This window comes from Mustela putorius, unplaced genomic scaffold (genome assembly GCF_011764305.1).
Source record: "Mustela putorius furo isolate JIRA1106 unplaced genomic scaffold, ASM1176430v1.1 tig00000910_pilon_pilon_pilon, whole genome shotgun sequence".
NCBI classification, from domain to species: Eukaryota; Metazoa; Chordata; class Mammalia; order Carnivora; family Mustelidae; genus Mustela; species Mustela putorius.
Window position 1 is genome coordinate 318,954 of NW_025421513.1, and position 23,668 is coordinate 342,621.

General features: G+C 39.1%; 1 protein-coding gene across 9 annotated transcripts in view; it reads right to left on the bottom strand.

The window, feature by feature from the left end:
• The window catches only part of LOC123393631 (lysine-specific demethylase 6A-like), a 190,104-nt gene that overhangs the window by 124,715 nt on the left and 41,721 nt on the right, over positions 1 to 23,668 (bottom strand). For all 9 annotated transcript variants that reach the window (XR_006608467.1, XM_045086227.1, XM_045086224.1 and 6 more), the window contains exon 4: positions 15,509 to 15,558. Coding sequence is in view for 8 of the 9 variants with exons in the window: in XM_045086227.1 (XP_044942162.1) it covers positions 15,509 to 15,558 (50 nt within the window). In the remaining variant the exon portion in view is untranslated. The remainder of the gene's footprint in view (positions 1 to 15,508; positions 15,559 to 23,668) is intronic.

Below are 23,668 nucleotides of genomic sequence, written 5' to 3' on the forward strand. Positions count from 1 at the left end.
CTCTGCGGGGCAGGAAACCGGCTTCTCCCTCTCCCACTCCCCCTGCTTGTGTTTCTGCTCTCCCTGTATCTCTCTCTGTCAAATAAATAAATAAAATCTTTAAAATAAATAAATAAATAAAAATGGATTAAAAATTCCTATCAAAATAGAACTTCCACTACTTCCATTCTGACCTCTGTGTGTACTAAATGATTAAGTTCTTCTTTTCCAGCTTATCTCTCAACTGAAGCAAAAGAAGCGGAGGACAAAACATTTTCTGATGGGCAACAAAACTACCCCTCAAGCCATAAGGACTAACCTAACTAGCAAGAACCCTGGGACTACCTCAAGACAATGATGGATGGACCCAACCTTTACTGCCCACATGCATATACCTACCCACTTTTATCCCACAATCTTCTTAAATAAACTTAGAACTCTTTTCAGTATTTTGGAGGTAGTTTTTTGAGTCCTCAGTCCACTGTCTTCCTGATGTCAGCCTCAGTGAAATCAACTCCTTATTTCACCATCTACCACTAGATTTTGTCAGTGGCAAGTGGCTAAAACTGTACTGGCTGTCTGGGACTCCTAGAGGCATGGCCTCTCTGTCCTAGCTGCACAGTTAAAACTGTAAGATCAGGGGACCTGGTGGCTCAGTCTGTTAAGCATCTGCCTTCACCTCAGGTCATGATCTCAGAGTCTTGGGATTGAGTTCCACATGGGGTTCTGCGCTCAGTGAGGAGTCGGCTTCTCACTACCCCTCTCCCTTTATGTCCTCTCTAAAACAAATAAAATCTTTAAAAAAAAAAAAGAAAGAAAGAAAAAAGCACTATCAGTTAAAAAAAAAAAACGAGATCTTAAGAACAGATAAAACATACACACACAACAAGGAGATACCGTTTATATGCTGACAAAAAGAAACATATCTCAAATATAAAAACACATTAAGATTAAAGGGTAGGGCACGTGGGTGGCTCAGTGGGTTAAAGCCTCTGCCTTCAGCTCAGGTCATGATCCCAGGGTTGTGGGATGGAGCCCCACATCAGGCTCTCTGCTCCGCAGGGAGCCTGCTTTCTCCTCTTTCTCTCTGCCTGCCTCTCTGCCTACTTGTGATCTCTGTCTGTCAAATAAATAAATAAAATCTTAAAAAAAAAAAAAAGATTAAAGGGTAGAAAAGACTACATTATGTAAACATTACAGTAAGTTCTTTTCAAGAGCACTACTGAACATTCCCCAAAAGAGGCATTATGGTTAAATCAAACTACACAAATAAATATAAAACTGTAAGTGGTAATTCAATGTTCTACATGATAATGTAAGGTGGACTCACTTCCAGAAAAAATGGTGAGTACAATCAGGCCTACTGGGTGGCTCAGTTGGTCAAGTGTTTGGCTTTAGCTCAGGTCATGATCCCAGGGTTTGGAACTGAGCCCCACATCAGGCTTCCTGTACAGTGGGGAGACTGCTTCTCCCTCTCCTTCTGCTGCTCCCCCTAATACTCTGTCAAATAAATAGAGTATTTTTTAAAAAGTATAACCACTTAAAATATCTGCAAATGTCTTAACACTGTATAACAAATGCAAAACCATTAGTGGAAGAAAAACTATTAATCTACAAAAAAGGTTCTTCTTTGGACTTTGAACCATGAAACCTTCCATCTACTCTCTTACATTACTGTGACAGAAACATCATCTCAGAAGGGTGCAGTCTAGAATACAGATTTCTTCTGCCCCGGCTCCCAAGTAAAGGGATCTTGTATCTTCCAGAAAGGAGTAATAGCTAGCTATATGTTGCAGAACTAAACTCCATCTGACAGAAGGTGGGAACAGGATTAGGAGAACGGATGGCTAACACTCTCATGCATACGAAATCACCATTCATGGGGCAAAGACTTATGTTGGAAAGAGGGCACTTAGAAGAGTGGAGCCCCACCATCTTTTTACATACCAGGTGGGTTGGTAAGATGGTGGCCACACCAGAAGAGGCATGTTTGAGAAAATCTGAGGCTACTGCCAAACATCCCATTTAGCATTTTAACTCCGTGAAACAAGAGTGTTCATGAAAACCTTACTTACCATTGTCCCAAGACCCAAATAAAAAACTGTAGTTCAGAGATCTTGGCAGAAAAGAGAGCTTCACTAAGCTACAAGGCTTTACCAAAACTACTGACTTCACTTACCAATGAATAATGGAGGAATTCAAGAATAAGATGACTCTCAGAATGAGTCAACACTGTGGTAAAACAAAAGACTTAGATATTTAAGGTAAACCTTGTGATATAGTTTTATAATAAGAACTATATATTTGGTGCCCCCTAGGTTACCTAAGAATAGGGCTGGTCATCGAAGGAACCAACCATGTGATAGCAGAGTTGAAACTTTCAGCTCCATACTTCCAACTTCCAGAGAGGAAAGAGGGACTAGAGACTGAGTTCAGTCTTCAATGATTAATGATTTAGTCAATCGTATCTATGTAATAAAGCGTAGATTAGGTGGGGCTGAGAGAGCTTCCTATTGATGAATACGTGGAAAAGCTCAGAGTGCTACATTCAGAGAAAACGGAGGCCCCACACATATTCTCCACATTTTGCTTAATGCATCTCTTCAAATGCCTGCTTCTTCCAACCTTACATATAAATATAAGCACAAGGAGATACTGGTCCCCAGAAAAATACAAACACACATGGCTTCCTGACAAAGTTCTTTAAGGTCTCCAAACATACTATGAATGAACAGACAAACACTGCCAAATCAGGAGGCAGTCTACATATATCATGGACAATAAATCAGTACTAATTCAAAAATGAAGACTGACCTGATACAGATACTAGAGTTATCTCTGCAGGATTTAGACACATTTGAGCACTCAAATACCACACTCAAACTAGAGTCAGAGAACTGGCAATGCAGACCCTGGCCAGACCTTATGACTTAGACCTGGAACTGGTCACTTAAGATGACTTCTGCTCCACGATGTATTCCCCAAGTGAAAGCCACTTCATAAATATGTACACACCCTTACCTTAAAACTACCCCCTATTCTTTTTGGGGAACATACAGCTTTGAAAAAATCCCCAGTGCCCTCCTTTACTTGATCCAAGTAAGACCTTCCTTTTCAAATTGTTTGGCTTGGTTCAATCTTTTGGCTTCATTGAGTCTTTGGGTCAATGCCCAACAAAAGGTGAACCCAGTTTCAGGTAACAATGGTAGGAACCTCCAATCTATGGTCTGTCACAAATGTCAACCTGGACTTTCATTTGGCATCTGAAGGTGGCAGAGTGAGGATGCCTCCATGAGACTGAGCCTGACACTATATTTTAGTTGACTTGTAGAATACCCTGCTGGTATCTGAAAATTATCTGGTTGTGCTGGGGAGAGAACACACACATTCTAACTAGGAGCAAATTAGGAGCCCACAGGTCAGAGACAGCTTACCATATGGACCTACAGAAAGAGCCAACCAGCAAAAGCTGTCCTGAAATCAGGGCAAATCCCAAACCACCACTTCATTATGCCTGCGGCACCTGGGTGACTCAGTCTGTTAAGCATCTGCCCTCACCTCAGATCATAATTCCGGGGTCCTGGGATCAAGTCCTGCATCAGGTTCCTGGCTCAGTGGGAAACCTGCTTTTCCCTCTCTCTCTGCCTGCTGCTCCCCCTGCTTGTGCTCGGTGTCAAACAAATAAATAAAATCTTTAAAAAAAAAACAAAAACATAGAACTATTATTGCAAAAGAGCCAAACTTTAATTACAGTATCTGTAGAACAATTTATATCCTGAAGTACTGCAGGAAATTACACATCAGGACGCCTTAGTAGCTCAGTCAGTTAACTGTCTGCCTTCATCTGAGGTCACGATCTCAGGATCCTGGGATTGAGTCCTGCATCAGGCTCTCTGCTCGACAGAAGTCTGCTTCTCTCTACCAGTCTACCGCTCCTCTTGGTTGTGCTGTGCTTGCACACTCTCTCGCTCTCTCTGACAAATAAATAAATAATCTTTAAAGAAAACTAAACATCATAGAAGCAACTAGTAGAACTTCACTACTGGAGATAGTTGTGAGGGGAAAAAGATGGCCACATTAAAAACCAATGCCAAAAAAAAAAAAAAAAAAAAAAAAAAACCAATGCCATTCCAAAACATACTGCATGCATACTCCAAAGCTGCATCCTCCAAACAGGATCGTTAGAGGTTTCACACTGCAGGAAGGAAATATACTTTACAAAACTAATCCACCTGTTCATTAATCAAATAAGGGAGAAAAAAATACAAGGCCTGTGGAAAAAGTGCAATCATTATACCCAGAATTCCTACACTGTATTAAGCAAATTTCCCTCCCAAATAAATGTTAAAAGGCACAGAGGGATACAAGTAAATCAAACATAAAAAAAATTACAAGAATCAGAAATAATAATTTAAAAAGCTAACAAAACTATATAATCTTTCTTTTTTTTTTTTTTTTTAAAGATTTTATTTATTTATTTTGACAGAGAGAAATCACAAGTAGATGGAGAGGCAGGCAGACAGAGAGAGAGAGGGAAGCAGGCTCCCTGCCAAGCAGAGAGCCTGATGCGGGACTCGATCCCAGGACCCTGAGATCATGACCTGAGCCGAAGGCAGAGGCTTAACCCACTGAGCCACCCAGGCGCCCCAATCTTTCTTTTTTTTAAAAGTTGATAAATTGGGGCGCTTGGATGGGTCATTTGTTTACAATCTGCATTCAGCTCAAGTCAGGATCCCAGAGTCCTGGGATTGAGCCACCAGGAAGACTGCTTCTCCCTCTTCTACTCCTCCTGCTTATGTTCCCTCTCTTGCTGTCTCTTTCTCTCTGTGTGTCAAATAAATAAATAAATACAATCTTTATACAAAATAAACTTGACAGAGGTGCCTGGGTGGCGCAGTGGGTTAAGCCGCTGCCTTTGGCTCGGGTCATGATCTCAGGGTCCTGGGATCGAGTCCCACATTGGGCTCCCTGCTCAGCAGGGAGCCTGCTTCCTTCTCTCTCTCTCTCTCTCTCTGCCTGCCTCAAATTACAAGTGAACTTGTAATTTCTCTCTGCTAAATAAATAAATAAATAAATAAACAAACAAACAAACAATCTTTAAAATTAAATAAATAAATAAACAATAAGCTTGACAAATTATATAAACTAATCTTCTAAAATTACACTATTATACAATGTGTACCTTACAACAATGTAAATGCTGGAACTGCAACACTTACTGGCATAAAGTCTGTAAGAATAAAAAAGGACACACATATGTAGGGGTATATAAGAATAATTTTTGTTTCTAAATTTCAAGGAGTAAATTATTTCAATTAAGTAAATTCATAAATTAGTATGTACATGGGTAAGCCCTAAAGCAAACCCTAATGAAATAATTCAAAAAAGATAAAATGAGAAAAGTCTGAAAAATTAAATTATATTTAAAAATTTGCTTTCTGCCAAAGAAAGCAGTAATGTAAGAATTGAGGCAAAAAAAGAAAAAGAAAAACAAACAAAAAAAACCCAAAAACCAGACATACAGGGGCTCCCGGTAGCTCAGTTGTTAAGTCTCTGCCTTCAGCTCAGGTCATGATCCTAGAGTCCTGGAATCAAGCCCTCCATCTTGCTCCCTACCCAGCAGAAGTCTGCTTCTCCCTATCCCACTCCCCCTACTTCTGGTCCCTCTCTCGCTGCCTCTCTGTCAAATAAATAAAATCTTTAAAAAGAGAGAGACATATAAAAGTAAAGACAAATGGATAGCCATTAAATGAATGATTAAAAAACACATGGAATTAAACGATGAGAATGTGCAAATTATCACACTGGGTGAAACTGAAGATATAACTACATACTACCTTCAGAAGAAATTCTTTACATTCAAAGGCACAGATTATAAATAAAATGGAGAGCAATATATCACAAAAACAATTATAAAAATTCTGATTATCTGTACTAATATGAAACTTTACTTCAAAACAAAACTAAGTTGCTGGAAATTAATCAGGACAGTGAAGATACCAATCTATCATGTATTTGAAGGGTAAGGGCAAAATTTTTAAATTTCCAACACCAAAAAATGTTTTTTTTTTTTTTTTAAGATTTTATTTATTTGACAGAGAGAGATCACAAGTAGACAGAGAAGCAGGCAGAGAGAGAGAGAGGGAAGCAGGCTCCCTGCTGAGCAGAGAACCTGATGCGGGACTCGATCCCAGGACTCTGAGATCATGACCTGAGCCGAAGGCAGTGGCTTAACCCACTGAGCCTCCCAGGCACCCCAAAAAATGGCATTTTTAGGACATGATAAATGTAACCGCTAATGCAAGCATGTCAAACATTTTGCAACATAAATGTATCAGATCCACACATTATATACCTTAAACACACGTTGTATGTATTCTTTAACACAGTTTTGTCACTTGTATCTCCATAAAATTGAAAAATTTTAAAGTAATCTTACCAAGGTTGAAATTGACTGTATTTTTTAAATAATCAGTGAATCAAACAAGGAGTCATAATCTAAACAGACACAAAGAGGGGCGCCTGGGTGGCTCAGTGGTTAAGCCACTGTCTTCAGCTCAGGTCATGATCTCAGGGTCCTGGGATCGAGTCCCGCATCGGGCTCTCTGCTCAGCAGGGAGCCTGCTTCCTCCTCTCTCTCTCTCTGCCTACTTGTGATCTCTCTCTGTCAAATAAATAAATAAAATCTTTAAAAAAATAAATAAATAAACAGACACAAAGAAATCCAACCAAATTCAACACCTTTCCATGACGTAAAAACACAATTAAGAGATCTTCCTACCTTAATAAAAGATAACTATAAATAACTTCCGCACTTAACTTCATACTAGATGAAAAATGACATGTTTTCCTCTTCAAAACAGAAGCAAAACAAAAATGCCTTCTCTCAGCAGCTATACTTAACATTTTATTAGAGACTGTAATTGAGCCAATTATGGTAGGGAGGAAAGGAGTGGAGGGAAGAAAAAAGAAAATAAGCAAAAGGCATCCAAACTGGAGGAGTAGTAGTAAAATCATCTACATTTGCAGATGACACAATCTGACACATAGGAAATCCAAAATAACTTAAAGTATCTACTGATAAACAAGTTCAGCAAAGGTGAAAATATAAAATCTATATACAATTCTCACACTTAAAACAAATGTCTGAAAAATAAAGTAAAACTACAAAAACAATTCCATTTATAAAAAACGTCCATCTGCTGCCTATGAGACAAAATTTATATTCAACAATATAAGTAGATTTTTTTTTAAGATTTTATTTATTTCACAGAGAGAAATAACAAGTAGGCAGAGAGCCAGACAGACAGAGAGAGCAGGAAGCAGGCTCCCTGCTGAGCAGAGAGCCTGATGCGGGACTAGATCCCAGGACCCTGACATCATGACTTAAGCTGAAGGCAGTGGCTTAACCCACTGTGCCACCCAGGCGCCCAATATAAGTAGATTTTAAAAATAAAATGCACAATGTGGCACTAAAGGTAGAATATATCAATGAAATAAAACTGAGACTCTAGGAGTAAACCCACACATATAAGGTCAAGAAACTATTAACAGAGTCAAAACAGGGAAAAATTACCTTCTGCACGATGAGTACTGGGAGAAACAGATACCCAATTGCAAAAGAATAAAGTTTGAATTTAATCTCATACCACATACAAAAATTATCTCAAAATGATGAAGGATGTAGAAGTGTAGAAGTAAAAGTAACAACTTTAAAACTCTTAAAAGAAATAAACAAGAATGAATGTTTTTTTTTTAAGATTTTATTTATTTATTTGACAGAGAGAAATCACAAGTAGATGGAGAGGCAGGCAGAGAGAGAGAGGGAAGCAGGCTCCCTGCTGAGCAGAGAGCCCGATGTGGGCCTCGATCCCAGGACCCTGAGATCATGACCTGAGCCGAAGGCAGTGGCTTAACCCACTGAGCCACCCAGGCGCCCAAGAATGAATTTTTATGGCTACATATTGTTAATGGGTATAAAGGAACCAAAAAGCATGAAGCAACAAAAGAAAAAAAATAAATATAGGTTAAGCAAAGTTTTGTGCCTTTAAGTGTTCTATCACACACATGACAAGACAACCTACAAAACGAGAAAACCTCTATAAATATACGAGATAAATAATTCTAGCAAATTAATATTAAATATAAGTAATTACAATTGGACAAAGAATCTAATACACATTTCTCAAAAACAAACAAACAAATAAATGGCCAATTAACAGAAAACATGTTCGAACATCATTAGTCTTGAGGGCAATGAAAATAAAAGGAGCCTGGATAACTCTGCTGAACGTCAAACTCAGTTTCTGCCATGTCTGGCTCTGTGCTCAGAGAGAAGTCTGCTTATCCCACTCCCTCCCCTGCTTGTGCTCTTACTCTCTCTCCCTCCAATAAAAACATAAAATTTTAAAAAGAAAACTTCAATGGAAAACTAGTTCATACTCATTAAGAATTTTAAAAAGACAGGAGTACCTGCATGTCTCGGTCCCGTTAATGACTCTGCTTGTGATTACAGCTCAGGTGATGATGAGCTCTGTGTTAGATGCCTGTATTCAGCAGCGCATCTGCTTGAGATTAGCTCCTTATCGTCCTGCCCCTCTACCTACTTCTAAGGGCTCTCTCTCTAAAACAAATAAAAAGGTCTTCAAATTAAAAAACAAAAATTTCAAGAAAGAATCAAGTGTCACAAAATAAGGGAATAACTGGGATCTTCAATACAGAATGTGAGAACGTAACATGGTGCATATAGTATGCACACTGGCTTTTTAATTTTTTTTTTCAAATATTTTATTTATTTATCAGAGAGACAGAGGGGAAGAGAGCAAGCACAAGCAGACAGAATGGCAGGCAGAGGCAGAGGGAGAAGCAGGCTCCCTGCCGAGCAAGGAGCCCAATGTGGGACTTGATCCCAGGATGCTGGGATCATGACCCGAGCTGAAGGCAGCTGCTTACTTAACCAACTCGCCAAAGGCAAGGGAAGCAAGGGCAAAAGTGAACTATTGGGATTTCATCAAGATCAAAAGCTTTTGCACAGCAAAGGAAACAGTTAATAAAATCAAAAGACAAATGACAGAATGGGAGAAGATATTTGCAAACGACCTATCAGATAAAGGACTAGTGTCCAAAATATATAAAGAACATAGCAAACTCAACACCCAAAGAACAAATAATCCAATCAAGAAATGGGCAGAGGACATGAACAGACATTTCTGCAAAGAAGACATCCAGATGACCAACAGACACATGAAAAAGTGTTCCATATCACTGGGCATCAGGGAAATACAAATCAAAACCACAATGCGATATCACCTCACACCAGTCAGAATGGCTAAAATTAACCAGTCAGGAAATGACAGATGCTGGCGAGGATGCGGAGAAAGGGGAACCCTCCTACACTGTTGGTGGGAATGCAAGCTGGTGCAGCCACTCTGGAAAACAGCATGGAGGTTCCTCAAAATGTTGAAAATAGAACTGCCCTATGACCCAGCAATAGCACTACTGGGTATTTACCCTAAAGATACAAACATAGTGATCCAAAGGGGCACGTGCACCCGAATGTTTATAGCAGCAATGTCCACAATAGCCAAACTATGGAAAGAACCTAGATGTCCATCAACAGATGAATGGATCAAGAAGATGTGGTATATATACCACATATACCAATATCCTAATGGAATACTATGCAGCCATCAAAAGAAATGACATCTTACCATTTGCGACAACATGGATGGAACTAGAGCGTATCATGCTTAGTGAAATAAGTCAAGCGGAGAAAGACAACTATCATATGATCTCCCTAATATGAGGAAGTGGTGATGCAACATGGGGGCTTAAGTGGGTAGAAGAAGAATCAATGAAACAAGATGCAATTGGGAGGGAGACAAACCAGAAGTGACTCTTAATCTCACAAAACAAACTGAGGGTTGCTGGAGGGAAGGGGGTTTGGGAGAAGGGGGTGGGATTATGGACATTGGGGAGGGTATGTGCTTTGGTGAGTGCTGTGAAGTGTGTAAACCTGGTGATTCACAGACCTGTACCCCTGGGGATAAAAATATGTTCATAAAAAATAAAAAAATTAGGGGCGCCTGGGTGGCTCAGTGGGTTGGGCCGCTGCCTTCGGCTTAGGTCAAGATCTCGGTCCTGGGATCGAGTCCCACATCGGGCTCTCTGCTCGGCGGGGAGCCTGCTTCCTCCTCTCTCTCTGCCTGCCTCTCTGCCTACTTGTGAACTCTGTCTGTCAAATAGATAAATGAAATCTTTAAAAAAATAATAAAATAAAAAATAAAATAAATAAATAAAAAATTAAAAATTAAAAAAAAAAAAAAAAGAAAGAAAGAAAACACTCCAAAAAGAAAAAAAATTCCAGGACCAGAGATCATCTGTGAATTCTACCGAACATTTAAAGAAGAGTTAACATATATTCTTTTTTTTTTAAGACTTTATTTATTTGACAGAGATTACAAGTAGGCAGATAGAGAGGAAGGAAGCAGGATCCCCGCTGAGCAGAGAGCCCAATGTGGGACTCAATCCCAGGATCCTGAGATCATAACTTGAGCCAAAGGCAGAGGCTTAACCCATGAAGCCATGCAGGCACCCCAAGATTTTATTTATTTGACAGAGAGAGAGCAAGACAGTGTGAGAGGAAATATAAGCATGGGGAGTGGGAGAGGGAGAAGCAACCTTCCAATCCAGCAGGGAGCCCCATCTGGGGTCGATCTCAGAACGTTGGGATCATGACCTGAGCCCAAGGTAGAAGCTTAATGACTGAGCCACCCAGGCACCCCATTAATATATATTCTTCTCAAAGTATTCCAAGAAATAGAAGAGGAAGGAAAACCCAAATTCATTCTATGAGGCTAGAATTATCCTAATACCAAAAACATAAAACTACAAAAAAATAAAAAGAAATAGGCCAATACCTTTGATGAATATAGATGCAAAAACCCTCAGTAAAGTATCAGCAAAATAGAATACATCAATACATTTTTAAAAATTATCCACCACAATCAGGTGGGATTTAGTCTTAGGATCCAAAGTGGTTCAATATTTAGAAGTCGCATCAGTATAATAAATCATCACATCCATGAAGAAGGATAAAAACTGTATGATCATTTCAATTAAGGGCAGGAAAAACATATGACAAAGTAAAACAACCGTTCATGACAAAAACACAACAAAGTATTTTTTTTTTCAAAGATTTTATTTGCTTATTTGATAGAGATCACAAGTAGGCAGAGAGGCACCCAGGCGCCCCCAAACTATGTTTAAAGGGAACATACCTCAACATAATAAAGGTCACATATGAAAACCCCACATGAAAATTGTAGTTCTTGGGGTGCCTGGGTAGTGTCCACACTACCAAAGCAATCTACAGATTTAATGCAATCCTTATGAAAATACCGACACCATTTTCCTCAGAACTAGAAAAAGCAATCCTAAAATATTTATGGAATCCCAGAAGACTCCTGAATAGACAAAGCAATCTGAGGTCTTACAATTCCAGATTTCAAGTTATACTACACACAAAGCTGTATTACCAAAACAGTATTGCACAAATATACACACCAGAAAAATGGAACCAAATAGAGAGCCCAGAAACAAATCTATGATTACACCGTGAATTAATCTTCAAAAAGGAGGCAAGAATTCCAAATGGGAAAAAAGGCAATCTGTTCAACAAATGGTGTGGGGAAAACTACATGCAAAGTAGTAAAACTGGATTACTTTTTTAAGCCATACACAAGAAGAAACTCTAAATGGAATAAGACCTAAATGTTAGATCTGAAAACATAAAAATCATGGTAGGGAGCACAGGCAGGACTTTCTCTGACACTGGTGCTAATAACAATGTTGTATTTTTTTTCTAAAGTACCTCCTAAAGTAATGGAAATAAAAGTGAAAATGAACTACTGGACTACTTCAAAATAAAAATCTTCTGCAAGGGGCGCCTGGGTGGCTCAGTGGGTTAAAGCCACTGAGTTCAGCTCAGGTCCTGGGATCAAGCCCAGCATCCCTGCTCAGCAAGGAGCCTGCTTCCCCCCTCTCTCTTTGCCTGCCTCTCTGCCTACTTGTGATCTCTGTCTGTCACATAAATAAATAAAATCTTTAAAAGAAAAAAAAAAAACACTTCTGCAAAACAAAGGAAACAAACAAGAAAACTAAAAGGGAAAGTACTGAATGGGAGGAGATAACTTGCTAAAGCTATCTCTGATAAAGGTTAGTACCCAAAATATGTAAATACCATACAGCTCAACACCAAAAAACAAAAACAAAAATCCCAAATAATCCAATTTTAAAAATGGACAGAGGACATAAACACACATTTCTCCAAAGACTGATGGCCAACAGACCTATGAAAAGATGCTCAAGATTACTCAACATGAGGGAAATGTAAATCAAAGCCACAATGGCATACTGGGGCACGTGGTTAGGTGTCAGTGTAGCATGTGATTCTTGAACTCGGGATTGTGAGCTCCAGCCCCACATGGACCATAGAGATAACTTTTTAAAAATTCTTAAAAAAAAAACAAAAACCACAAGGAGATTATCACCACACCCCTTTAGAATGGCTAAAATCAAAAATCCAGAAGAGAACAAGATATGGTAAAAATGTGGATAAAAAAGGAACACTCCTTCACTACTGGTGGGAATGCAAACTAGTACAGCCATTCTGGAAAACATTATGAAGTTCCTCAAAAAGTGAAAAACAGAACTACTCTACGATCCAGTATTTTCAGTAATGAGTATTCACTAAAAAATACAAAAACACAAATTCAAAAGGATACATGCACTCCCTATGTTTACTGCAGGGTTATTTACAATGGTCGAATTATGGAAGCAGCCCATTTGTCGCTGAATGAAAGGATAAGACAGAATCTTTTATTCAATCATTAAAAAGAAAAAAAAATCTTGTCATTTGAAACAACATGGATGGATCTAGAGGTTATAATGTTAAGCAATATGTCAGCCAGAGGAAGACAAATACTGTACTGTTTCACTCATACATAAAATTTAAGAAACAAAACATGAAAAATGGGGAAAAAAGGGACAAACATAAAAAGAGACTTTTAATTTTAAAGAACAAACTAATGGTTGCCAGAAGGCAATGGGTCAGTGGGGATGGGTGAAACAGGTGATGGGAATTAGGAGTATACTTATTTTGATTAGCACTAACATAAATTGTGAATCACAATACTATGCCTCTGAAATTAACATTAATACTGTTAATTGCAGTTAACTACTGCAATTAAAATTCTTTAAAAAAAATTGGGGCACCTGGTTGGCTCAGTGGGTTAAAGCCTCTGCCTTTGGCTCAGGTCATGATCCCAGGATTCAGGGATCGAGCCCCTCATCGGGCTCTCTGCTCAGAAGGAAGCCTGCTTCCCCCTTCTCTCTCTGCCTGCCTCTCTGCATATTTGTGATCTCTGTCAAATAAATAAATTTTTAAAAATAAAGAAATAAATAAAATTTTAAAAAGATTAAGTACTGGGGGACATCTGGATGGCTTAGTCAGTTAAGTCCAACTCCTGATTTCAGGTGAAGTTATGATCTCAGAATCCTGAGATGAAGACCCGAACCCAACTCCACTCAGGGCACAGAGTCTGCTTGAGATTCTCTCTCTCCCCCAATCCACTTGCCCCTCCCCCATCTCGCTCACTTGATCTCTAAAGTGAGTAAAATCTTAAAAAAAATAAAATTAAGGACTGGCTATACAAGCTACAGTAGGGGTGAACTTCGAAAACATGTTAAGTGAAAAGACCAGTTCAAACTAGGCAAATACGTAACAACAAATTAATTGTTTCCTTAGAGAAAGGGTTATGAAGGGATTAGGGAAGAGAATACAGGATTTTGTTTTCATATGATGAACATATTCTAAAATTGACAATGGTGATGGTTATACAACTTTATTAATTAAAAAACATGAGACACCTCACTGGCTCAATCAGCAGAACACACAACTCCTGATTTGCAAGTTGTATATTCAAGTCCCACAATGGGTGAAGAAATTACTTAACAAATCTTTTTAAGGAAAAACAAAACACTGAATTTTAACCTTCAAAAGGATATAGTCGACTGAATTGTAGTTTTGCAATACGCATCCAAAAGAAAAATTAGTCAACAAATTTAAATGAAATTTCTTAGAATAGGGGCACCTGGGTGGCTCAGAGGGTTAAAAGCCTCTGACTTCAGCTCAGGTCATGATCCCAGGGTCCTGGAATCGAGCCCCGCATCAGACTCTCTGCTCCATGGGGACCCGGCTTCCTCCTCTCTCTCTGCCTGCCTCTCTGCCTACTCTACTTATGTTCTCTGTCTGTCAAATAAATAAATAGAATCTTAAAAAAAATTTTTTTCTTAGAATATTTATGGCTCAAGTAGACTTCAGTTTTGTTTCCTTCCATTCCATTTTTATTTAAATTACAGAACAACACACTGATTTTGCATACCCTAAAATTTCCCATTCATGCACACATTACCTATAACTAACCCTCATGGCAGTTATACCTAAAACAGATTATGGCTTATAACGTATTATAAAATACATCTATATTATGGCATAAAATAAAGACAGCTAGTATTTTGTTTTATTTTTAAGATTTTATTTATTTTACAGAGAAGAGAGGAACACAAGCAGTGGGAACAGAAGAGGGAGAAGCAGACCTTCCACCAAGCAGAGCCAGATTTGAGGCTCAGTCCCAGAACTCTGGGATTGTGACCTAAGCAGAAGGTAGCCACTTAACAACTGGACTGAGCCACCCAGCCTCCTTTATGGTGACTATTGTTGAAAAGCAATCTATTTAGCTTCCTATACCATACTAGGAAGTACATATGCTGTGAATGATTAACCTACTGGTTTATATGGTTAAATTGATATGATACAATGGATAATTTATCTTTACACCTAATTCTTCATTTAAATAGACCTTCTAGGGGAACCTGGGTGGCTCAGTGGGTTAAGCCTCTGCCTTCCGCTCCGGTCATGTTCTCAGGGTCCTGGGATCAAGCCCCACATGGGGCTTTCTGCTCAGCAGGGAGCCTGCTTCCCCCTCTCTCTGCCTGCCTGCCTCTCTGCCTACTTGTGATCTCTCTCTCTGTCAAATAAATAAATATTTTTTAAAAATTAAAAAAATTTTAAAAGAAATAAATAGACCTTCTAAAATAATTTTAGTTCTCTGCAGAGTTCCCATCACAAAGAAAATATAAAAATAAGGGACCTTTTCCTTAGCAGGCAGCCTGGTTCACCCACCTTGGGAAAAAAAACCTCAAAACTATCCTCCATCCTTCATTTATTCCCAGCTCTGGACTTAAAAAAGATTAGTAATTTTGTTTCCCTGCTTTTGCTTTGTTATTAAAATACCACACTTAGTATCTTTTACTAAGAATATGTTACAAAAATACCAGTGAGGAACAAGATACTTCAACACAAAACAGCTACATAAAATAATCTTTTCTTTCCAATTACTTAGCAATTACAATGTTGTATAATCTGTCCCAAAATAAGAAAACATCTGGCACTGAAATGTGTACTAACCTTCCAGTAATCAGTCTGTAAACTGTAGTATCTCTGATATGCAGATAATGCTGAAAAAAGAAAAGTAATTATTAGTGAATTTTTTATGTCTCATTTGAAAATCCACACAACAAAGATTTAAAAATTTTTTAATAAAGATCTTATTTATTCACTTGACAGAGGTAGAGAGATCACAAGTAGGCAGAGCAGCAGGCAGAGAGGGAGGAAGGGAAGCAGGCTCCCTGCTGAGCAAGGAGCCTGATTCAGGGCTCAATCCCAGGACCCTGGGGGATCATGACCTGAGCAGAAAGGCAGAGGCTTAACCCTGAGCCACCCATGTGCCCCAAAGATTTTTTTAAAAATTTAATAAGCTGCCCCTCTAGCCTACATCTCAGCACACTATGATATAAATAGCAAACAATTTACTATTTATGGGCTACCAATAAAATTATCTATGAACACAATAGAAATAAACAATCTACTGGCAATCATTATCATTATAATATAAAATCATTATCAGATTTTATCCTTGCTTAAATAGATGTCCAGTCTTGACAATTACTTCAGTCACTTTGGTTTCCCTCATGGAACAAATCTCATGGTAATTTCCTAAGCCTATTATATACTATAATAAATCTTCTAATTTTTCCTCAAAAATGCAATTCACTTCCCAAGAAAATAAAAAGCACATACACACATGCTTCTATTGAAACAGATGAAATTTGGCAGTTTGGAGTTTATGAGCAAATGGGTAAGAATTCTTGAGATATTTTTGGTCCAAAAAAATGACCATGGGAACAGGATCCATGGGCACAAAGAGCTGCAGTGGGATTGTGAGGAGAGACTGATTATATACTTTTTAATTACTGGGGATCAGAGATAGCATAAGTCTAGAAGGAATATGGAAGGAAGACTTTCAGGACCTTGAGGGACTGTCAGCTGCTATGAAGATAAGGGGACTTTTTTCTTTAATAAAACATAAACACTGGGGCATCTGGGTGGCTCTTATTAAACATCTGCCGTCAGCTCAGGTCATGATCCTAGAGTCATGTAATCAAGCCCTATATCCGACTCCCTGTTTGGCGGGAAGCCTGCTTCTCCCTCTCTCACTCCCCCTGCTTGTGTTAGCTTTCTCACTGTGTCTCTCTGTCAAATAAATAAATAAAATCTTTAAAAAATAAAAATGAAAAATGGAAAGAAAAATAAAAAACCATAACCATGAAGGTACCAAAGCAGCCCCAAGTTCCTTGAGGAAGGTCACACTTTGCAGTTTCAGGTATCAGAGGGCTGCAAGCCATAAGGAGATTTAATTTAAGCTTTAAGCTTTATGCCTATTACTTTTGTTTCCCTTATCAATACAATCAACATTACCTTGGGCTACCACTAGTTTCAATTTAATTTCAAAATGGTTATTCCTGTGCTCCCTAAACCATCCGAAGTTATAAAAGATTTGGGATCACTTGAAGCTGTTCCCTGCCAACCCTAAAAAAAAGGGCACAGAAGGTAAAAAGGTAAAAGAGATGTGACATAAACTTGTTAGAATTTATGGCAACACTAAAGTAATTTAAAAAGTAAATTAAAAAGGGGCACCTAGGCAACACAGTGGGTTAAGCAACTGCCATCTGCTCATCCCAGGGTCTTGAAATAGAGGCCTACCTCCAGCTCTCTGCTCAGTGGGGAGTTTTCCCTCCTGCCTTTCTCCTCAGCTTATTATACTGTCAAATAAATGAATCTTGAAAAAAAATAAAAATTTTAAATATAAAGAACACAGGAAATTCTGACATTTTCAGTAGTACCTGAAAGTCTTTAAATTTTTTAAAAACATTTTATTTATTTATTTGATGGAAAGAGAGTTCACAAGTAGGCAGAAAGGCAGGCAGAGAGAGGAGGAAGCAGGCTCCCCACTGAGCAGAAAGCTTGACGTGGAGCTCGATCCCAGAACCCTGAGATCATGACCTGAGCCGAAGGGAGAGGTTTATTAACTCACTGAGCCACCCAGGCGCCCCCTAAATTTATTCTTAAATTACTTCAAGGGGAACATTTACAGTAAAACAGTTAGGAATGAGCTCATTTTACTTGCCCTCTAAGTGCAAGTAGAGTGACCTATCAGTAGTATACCAGAAGAAGAGCTAGTACATAGTGTAATATGCTGATGATTTTCATATCTCAAACAATCATTTTTATGATTTTAGACATTTTTCACAATAGAACTATAAATATTATCTAAATTCCTTCCATGGGAGGGCCTAGGTGGCTCAACAACTGGGCAACAGACGCTTGATTTTGGCTCATGATTTCAGCTCAGGCCCACGGTCTGAGGGTCGTGAGATGGAGCCCAGGGTAGAGCTTGCTTCGGGTTCTCCACCACCCTCACACACCCGTGAAGGTCTATTAAGCACAAGTGTGCTCAAGCTCTAGTTTTAGAAAAAACTAAAGGGAAACTTGCCCCGCCCGCCCCGCTCCATGCTCCTTACTTCCTTCGTTTTTTACTATTATTTGAGATAGCTGAGAGAGAGAAGAAGCAATGGACAGGGTCAGGCACCAAGAAGAAGCAGATTCCTAGCTGAGCAGAGAGCCCCAGGAGGTACTCAATTCCAGGACCCTGGGGTCATGACATGAGCCAAAGGCAGACACTTAGCTGACGAACCCAACCACATACCCTAAACTTGCTTTTTTCAAATATTTCCATAAAATTTTAAAAATCAGAATTTTTAAGTATGCAAACTTAATGCTCTGGAAATAATGAGTATATATAAGAATCCTTATTAATACACTACATTTCATGTCTAAGAAATGACTAAATGATTAAGGGTTTGTTTTTTTTTAAGGATCTAATTTTTTTCTTTTTTTAAGATTTTATTTATTTACTTGACAGAGAGAGATCACAAGTAGGCAGAGAGGCAGGCAGAGACAGAGAGAGGAGGAAGCAGGCTCCCCGCTGAGCAGAGAGCCCGATGTGGGACTCGATCCCAGGACCCTGAGATCATGACCTGAGCCGAAGGCAGCGGCTTAACCCACTGAGCCACCCAGGCGCCCCAAAGGATCTATTTTTAAAACAACTCTAAACAACCAAATTCATAATACAGTGAGTCATATTGTATTGCATATATACACTGCCCAGAGCAAACAGCTCTAGTAGGAAAGGTCACAGTAGCAAAACTTTAAGAGAAACACCCAACTCCAGCCCACTCCAGTCCTCTTATTCTAAGTGGGGAAACAGAAAAATTCAATTCAGTTCACAAAGTAAAGGCTCACTAAAGAGTGAAACCTAATCATTGTCTTGATAAGACACATCCCCTCACCGCCCCCCTATTTACCACATTACTGTTTATAGCAGTTCTTTTTAATTAATATACTAATCCAAATTTTAGAAAAAATTTACAAGACATACTAAGGGCAAAAACACAATTTGAAAAAAACAAGCATCAGAAGGAAAATGGAAAGTATATGGGATTTATCAAACTGGGAATTCAATAATACAATATGCTAAAAATAACTAGTACATAAACAGAAGAGTATGCAAGAACAGAAGGGCAATGGAACCAGAGAAGACAGAAATGGTAACAATCAAGAAGAAATGCCAAACTTCAAAAACACTGTAACAATAATATAAAATGCCTGTAATGGGATTATTAGTAGACTGGACACAGGTGGGGAAAGAATACAGGAGATAAAGAATTTATCAAAAGAATCCTCAAAAACCAAAAACTGGGGAATAACTGCTGCAGGGAGAGGGAGATAAGAGGACTGTGGGGCTCCAAAAAAAAATTGAACAATGTGTAACGAGCCTACTAGAAGGTAAAACAGTGAGAAAAAAGAAATTATTGCAAATAATAAAGACAAAGAATTTCTCCCAAAATTAATGCCAGACAAATAAATCCCAGATCCAGGAAGCTCAAGAGAACACCAAGGAGGAAAAATGTCCAAAGGTAAAAGTAATTTAGGCATATTACTTTTATTTTTTTAAAGATTTTATTTATTTTTTTGAGATATACAGAGGGAGAGAGAGAGCAAGAGAGCACAAGCAGAGGGTAGAGGCAGAGGGAAAGGGACAAGCAAACTCCCTGCTGAGCAAGAGCCCAATGTGGGACTCAATCCCAGGACACTGGGATCACGACCTGACCCGAACACAGATGCCCAACCAACTGAACCACCGAAGTATCCCATGGCACCTGATCCGAAGGTAGATATCCAACTGAGCCACCCAGATGTCCGATGGAATATCATTTTTAAGCAAGAGAAACTAAAAGATTATAATTTTTTTTAAGACTTTATTCATTTGAGAGAGAGCACATGTAAGGGAAGAGGCAGAGGCAGAGGGAGAAGCAGACTCTCTGCTGAGCAGGGAGCCTGATGCAGGATTTGATCCAAGCAGGACCCTGGGATCTTGACCTGAGCCAAAGGCAAATGCTTAACCATCTGAGCCACCAAGGCATCCTGAAAAGATTTTTTAAAAATAATTCAGAAACTAGAGGGAGTAAAAACACCTTTCCTACAGAAAAGCAATGGTAAAAATTATTCAAACTCTCAGAAGATGGGAGTAGAGGGGCGCCTGGGTGGCTCAGTGGGTTAAGCCGCTGCCTTCGGCTCAGGTCATGATCTCAGGGTCCTGGGATCGAGTCCCGCATCGGGCTCTCTGCTCAGCAGAGAGCCTGCTTCCCTCTCTCTCTCTCTGCCTGCCTCTCCGACTACTTGTGATTTCTCTCTGTCAAATAAATAAATAAAATCTTTAAAAAAAAAAAAAAAAAAGAAGATGGGAGTAGAATACTTAAATTCTGGGAGAGTGGGGAGGAAAGCAAACCTAAAGCAAAATTATCACTTAAAAAAAGTGAAGGAGGGACACATGGATGGCTCAAGATCTCAGGGTTACAGGGTTGATCCAGGTGCGCATGGGGCCTGCTTAGGATTCTTTTTCCATATCCTTCTCTAAACTTCCCCTTGCTTGCATGTTTGTGCACTCTCTCTTTAAAAAAAAAAAAAAGTGAGGAAATACCTTGTCAAAGAAGCAAACATGAGGGAAACTGCTGACAGAGAGCTGCCTTGCCAAATACACACACATACACACACACACACACACACGTATATGTTTTTTAAAGAAGTTCTTACAAAGAAGAAAATACAAGTCCAAAACACCAAACTACATGAAGAAATCACAAAGGAAAATAAGTAAATGTAAAATTAAAACCTATTTTTCTTAATAGCTGATGTAAAAGTTAACCATTCAAAATATCAACCTGTGTTTCTTATTACGTTTTTTATGTCTATATACACATACATAAAATAGATCTTTTTCAACTTAGAGTTATGTTCAGTAATCCCACTGTAAGTTGAAAACTATTATAAATGGAAAACCCATTTAATATAACCAACTGCCATACATAATAGCGTAGCCAAGCCTACCTTACATGAGCTCAGAACACTCACAATAGCTTTTATGAAGTTGGACAAAATCTGGCAAAATGCCTATTTTATAATAAAAAGGTGAGGGGTGCCTGGTGGCTCAGTTAATAAAGTCTTCAATCTATATCTCAGCTCAGGTCTTGATGATATCAGGGACATGAGCCGCTTTAAAAAAAAATGGGATCTATAACAAAGTGCTGAATACTTCAAATAATTTATTGAACATCATAATGAAAAGACAGATGATTGCAATCGTTACATGGGTATAGAAAGGTTGTTGGTATACTGGACGTTTACCCTCATGATCTCATGACTTATTAGAATAAGACTCACTTTTTTTTTTTTTTTTTTAAAAAAGAAGGTGTATTTGAGAGACAGGAATGAGAGCATGAGGCAGGAGGGTCTGAGGGAAAAGCAGACTCACCACTGAGGAGGGAACCTGATGCAGACTCGAGCCTTGGACTCCAGGATCATGACCTGAGCCGAAATTAAAGTCTTTTACACCCAGGTATCCCCAGAGACTCACTTTTAATTTTTAAAAAAGCTCTAAACAAGCCACAATAATCCAAGTTTTCCATCCTTGCTACATATGATACTTAGCAGAAACAGGTGCCAGAAATGACAAGCTCCAAACACTTAAAAAAAAACTTGTTTATCCACTTTTCAGTTTCATCCTATTCATATGCCTGCTGACCTTCCTCCAGATTATTACCATCTAACTGTAGTAATAAAAATGTACCAGTAACAGGGGCGCCTGGGTGGTTCAGTGGATTGGGCCGCTGCCTTCAGCTCGGGTCATGATCTCGGGGTGCTAGGATCGAGTCCCGCATCGGGCTCTCTGCTCAGCGGGGAGCCTGCTTCCCTCTGTCTCTCTCTGCCTGCCTCTCCATCTACTTGTGATTTCTGTCAAATAAATAAATAAATAAAATCTTAAAAAAAAAAAAATGTACCAGTAACATAACAGTACCATTAACATAACAGAACCAAATTGTATCCACTTAAGGGAAGAAGAGGTCACACTTTTGATTCTAATCCCAAATTGTTTCTCTCCGTAATGACCTTAGGTCAGCTTCCATACCAGTCCCTAAGTCACGCTAACCCCAAACCTCAACCATGAGACCTATTCAAAAAGGTGCCTGGGTGGCTCAGTCATTAACCATCTGCTTTCAGCTCAGGTCATGATCTCAGAGTCCTAGGATGGAGTCCCACTTCAGGCCCCCTGCTCAGCAGGGAGTCAGCTTCTCCTTTCCCACTCCTCCTGCTTGTGTTCCCTCTCTCGCGGTGGCTCTTTCTGTCAAATAAATATATAAAATTTAAAAATAAAAAGGAGGTCCATTTACAACATGAGTTCCTCTTCTCCCATTCTCTGGCCACTGAATAAATTATCTGCTCATCATCAAATGCTGTGTGTTGTATTTGGTAAATGGTACTGAGTAGAGAAAGAAGTTATCATTTTGTAAGAACTGCTGTGGCACAGAGGCACATGAAAGGATCTTACTGAAGATAAGAACAAAGGCAAAAGAGACGTAGATAAAATTATATTTCCTTACAACTTACATCCCACCAACAAACACCTAAGAAAGAGAGCTCCTCCTCATGAAGCTCCAGCAACTATCTTAAAATTAATGCTTTGCTAGAAGCAGAAAGTAACATTTGCTTGATAATAGCCAGACCTCCAGGATCTTGTTAAGTCTTCTTTAACATATGACAATCCTTTTAGAAACTCCCTTTATCTCTACCCCCTCCCAATTTAGAGAGTATATAAGCAGTCACTTACAATCCCAGTGCAGCTCTTTCTGCCCTCCGATCCTGTCCCCATTCTTGTATAAAAACACCTTTTTGAACCAAAAAAAATCTCAAAAATCTCTGACCACTGGCTCAGAGACACACAACACATCATTTCCATATACCATTAGCCTGGGAAAAGATCCAAGTTCAAAATTCAAATACACTTTCTATTTGAATGCTTATTATTTTTCGTACCATTACAAAGACAAAAAATCTAAAATCAGGGTAAATTGGAGACTACCTATATATAACACGAAATGTCATCCATGACACACAGGACAGGAAAAAGAACTGAGATTACTTTACCAGAACATGCCTCACAGTCCAATGAAGCATTATTTGAAAGTTGACATGGAAATTACTTCTAAACTTATATTGATTACTCTAGGGTAAACATTTCAAAACATATTTTTAAGAAGTAGTTAAGAGGGGCACCTGGCTAGTATCCAAAATCTATAAAAAACTTATCAAACTCAACATCCAAAGAACAAATAATCGAATTACGAAATGGCAGAGGGGGGCGCCTGGGTGGCTCAGTGGGTTAGGCCGCGCTGCCTTTGGCTCAGGTCATGGTCTCGGGGTCCTGGGATCAAGTCCCCCATCGGGCTCTCTGCTTAGCGGGGAACCTGCTTCCCTCTCTCTCTCTCTGCCTGCCTGTCCATCTACTTGTGATTTCTCTCTGTCAAATAAATAAATAAATACAATCTTAAAAAAAAAAAAAAAAGAAAAAGAAATGGCAGAGGTTGGTGCCTGGGTAGCTCAGTGGGTTAAGCCACTGCCTTAGGCTCAGGTCATGATCTCAGGGTCCTGGGATAAAGTCCCACATCAGGCTCTCTGCTCAGCAGGGAGCCTGCTTCCCACCCCCACCCCCACCCCCGCCTGCCTCTCTGTCTACTTGTGATCTCTCTCTGTCAAATAAATAAATAAAATCTTCAAAAAAGAAAAAGAAATGGCAGAGGATTTTAAACAAGCAAAGAAGACATCCAGATGGCC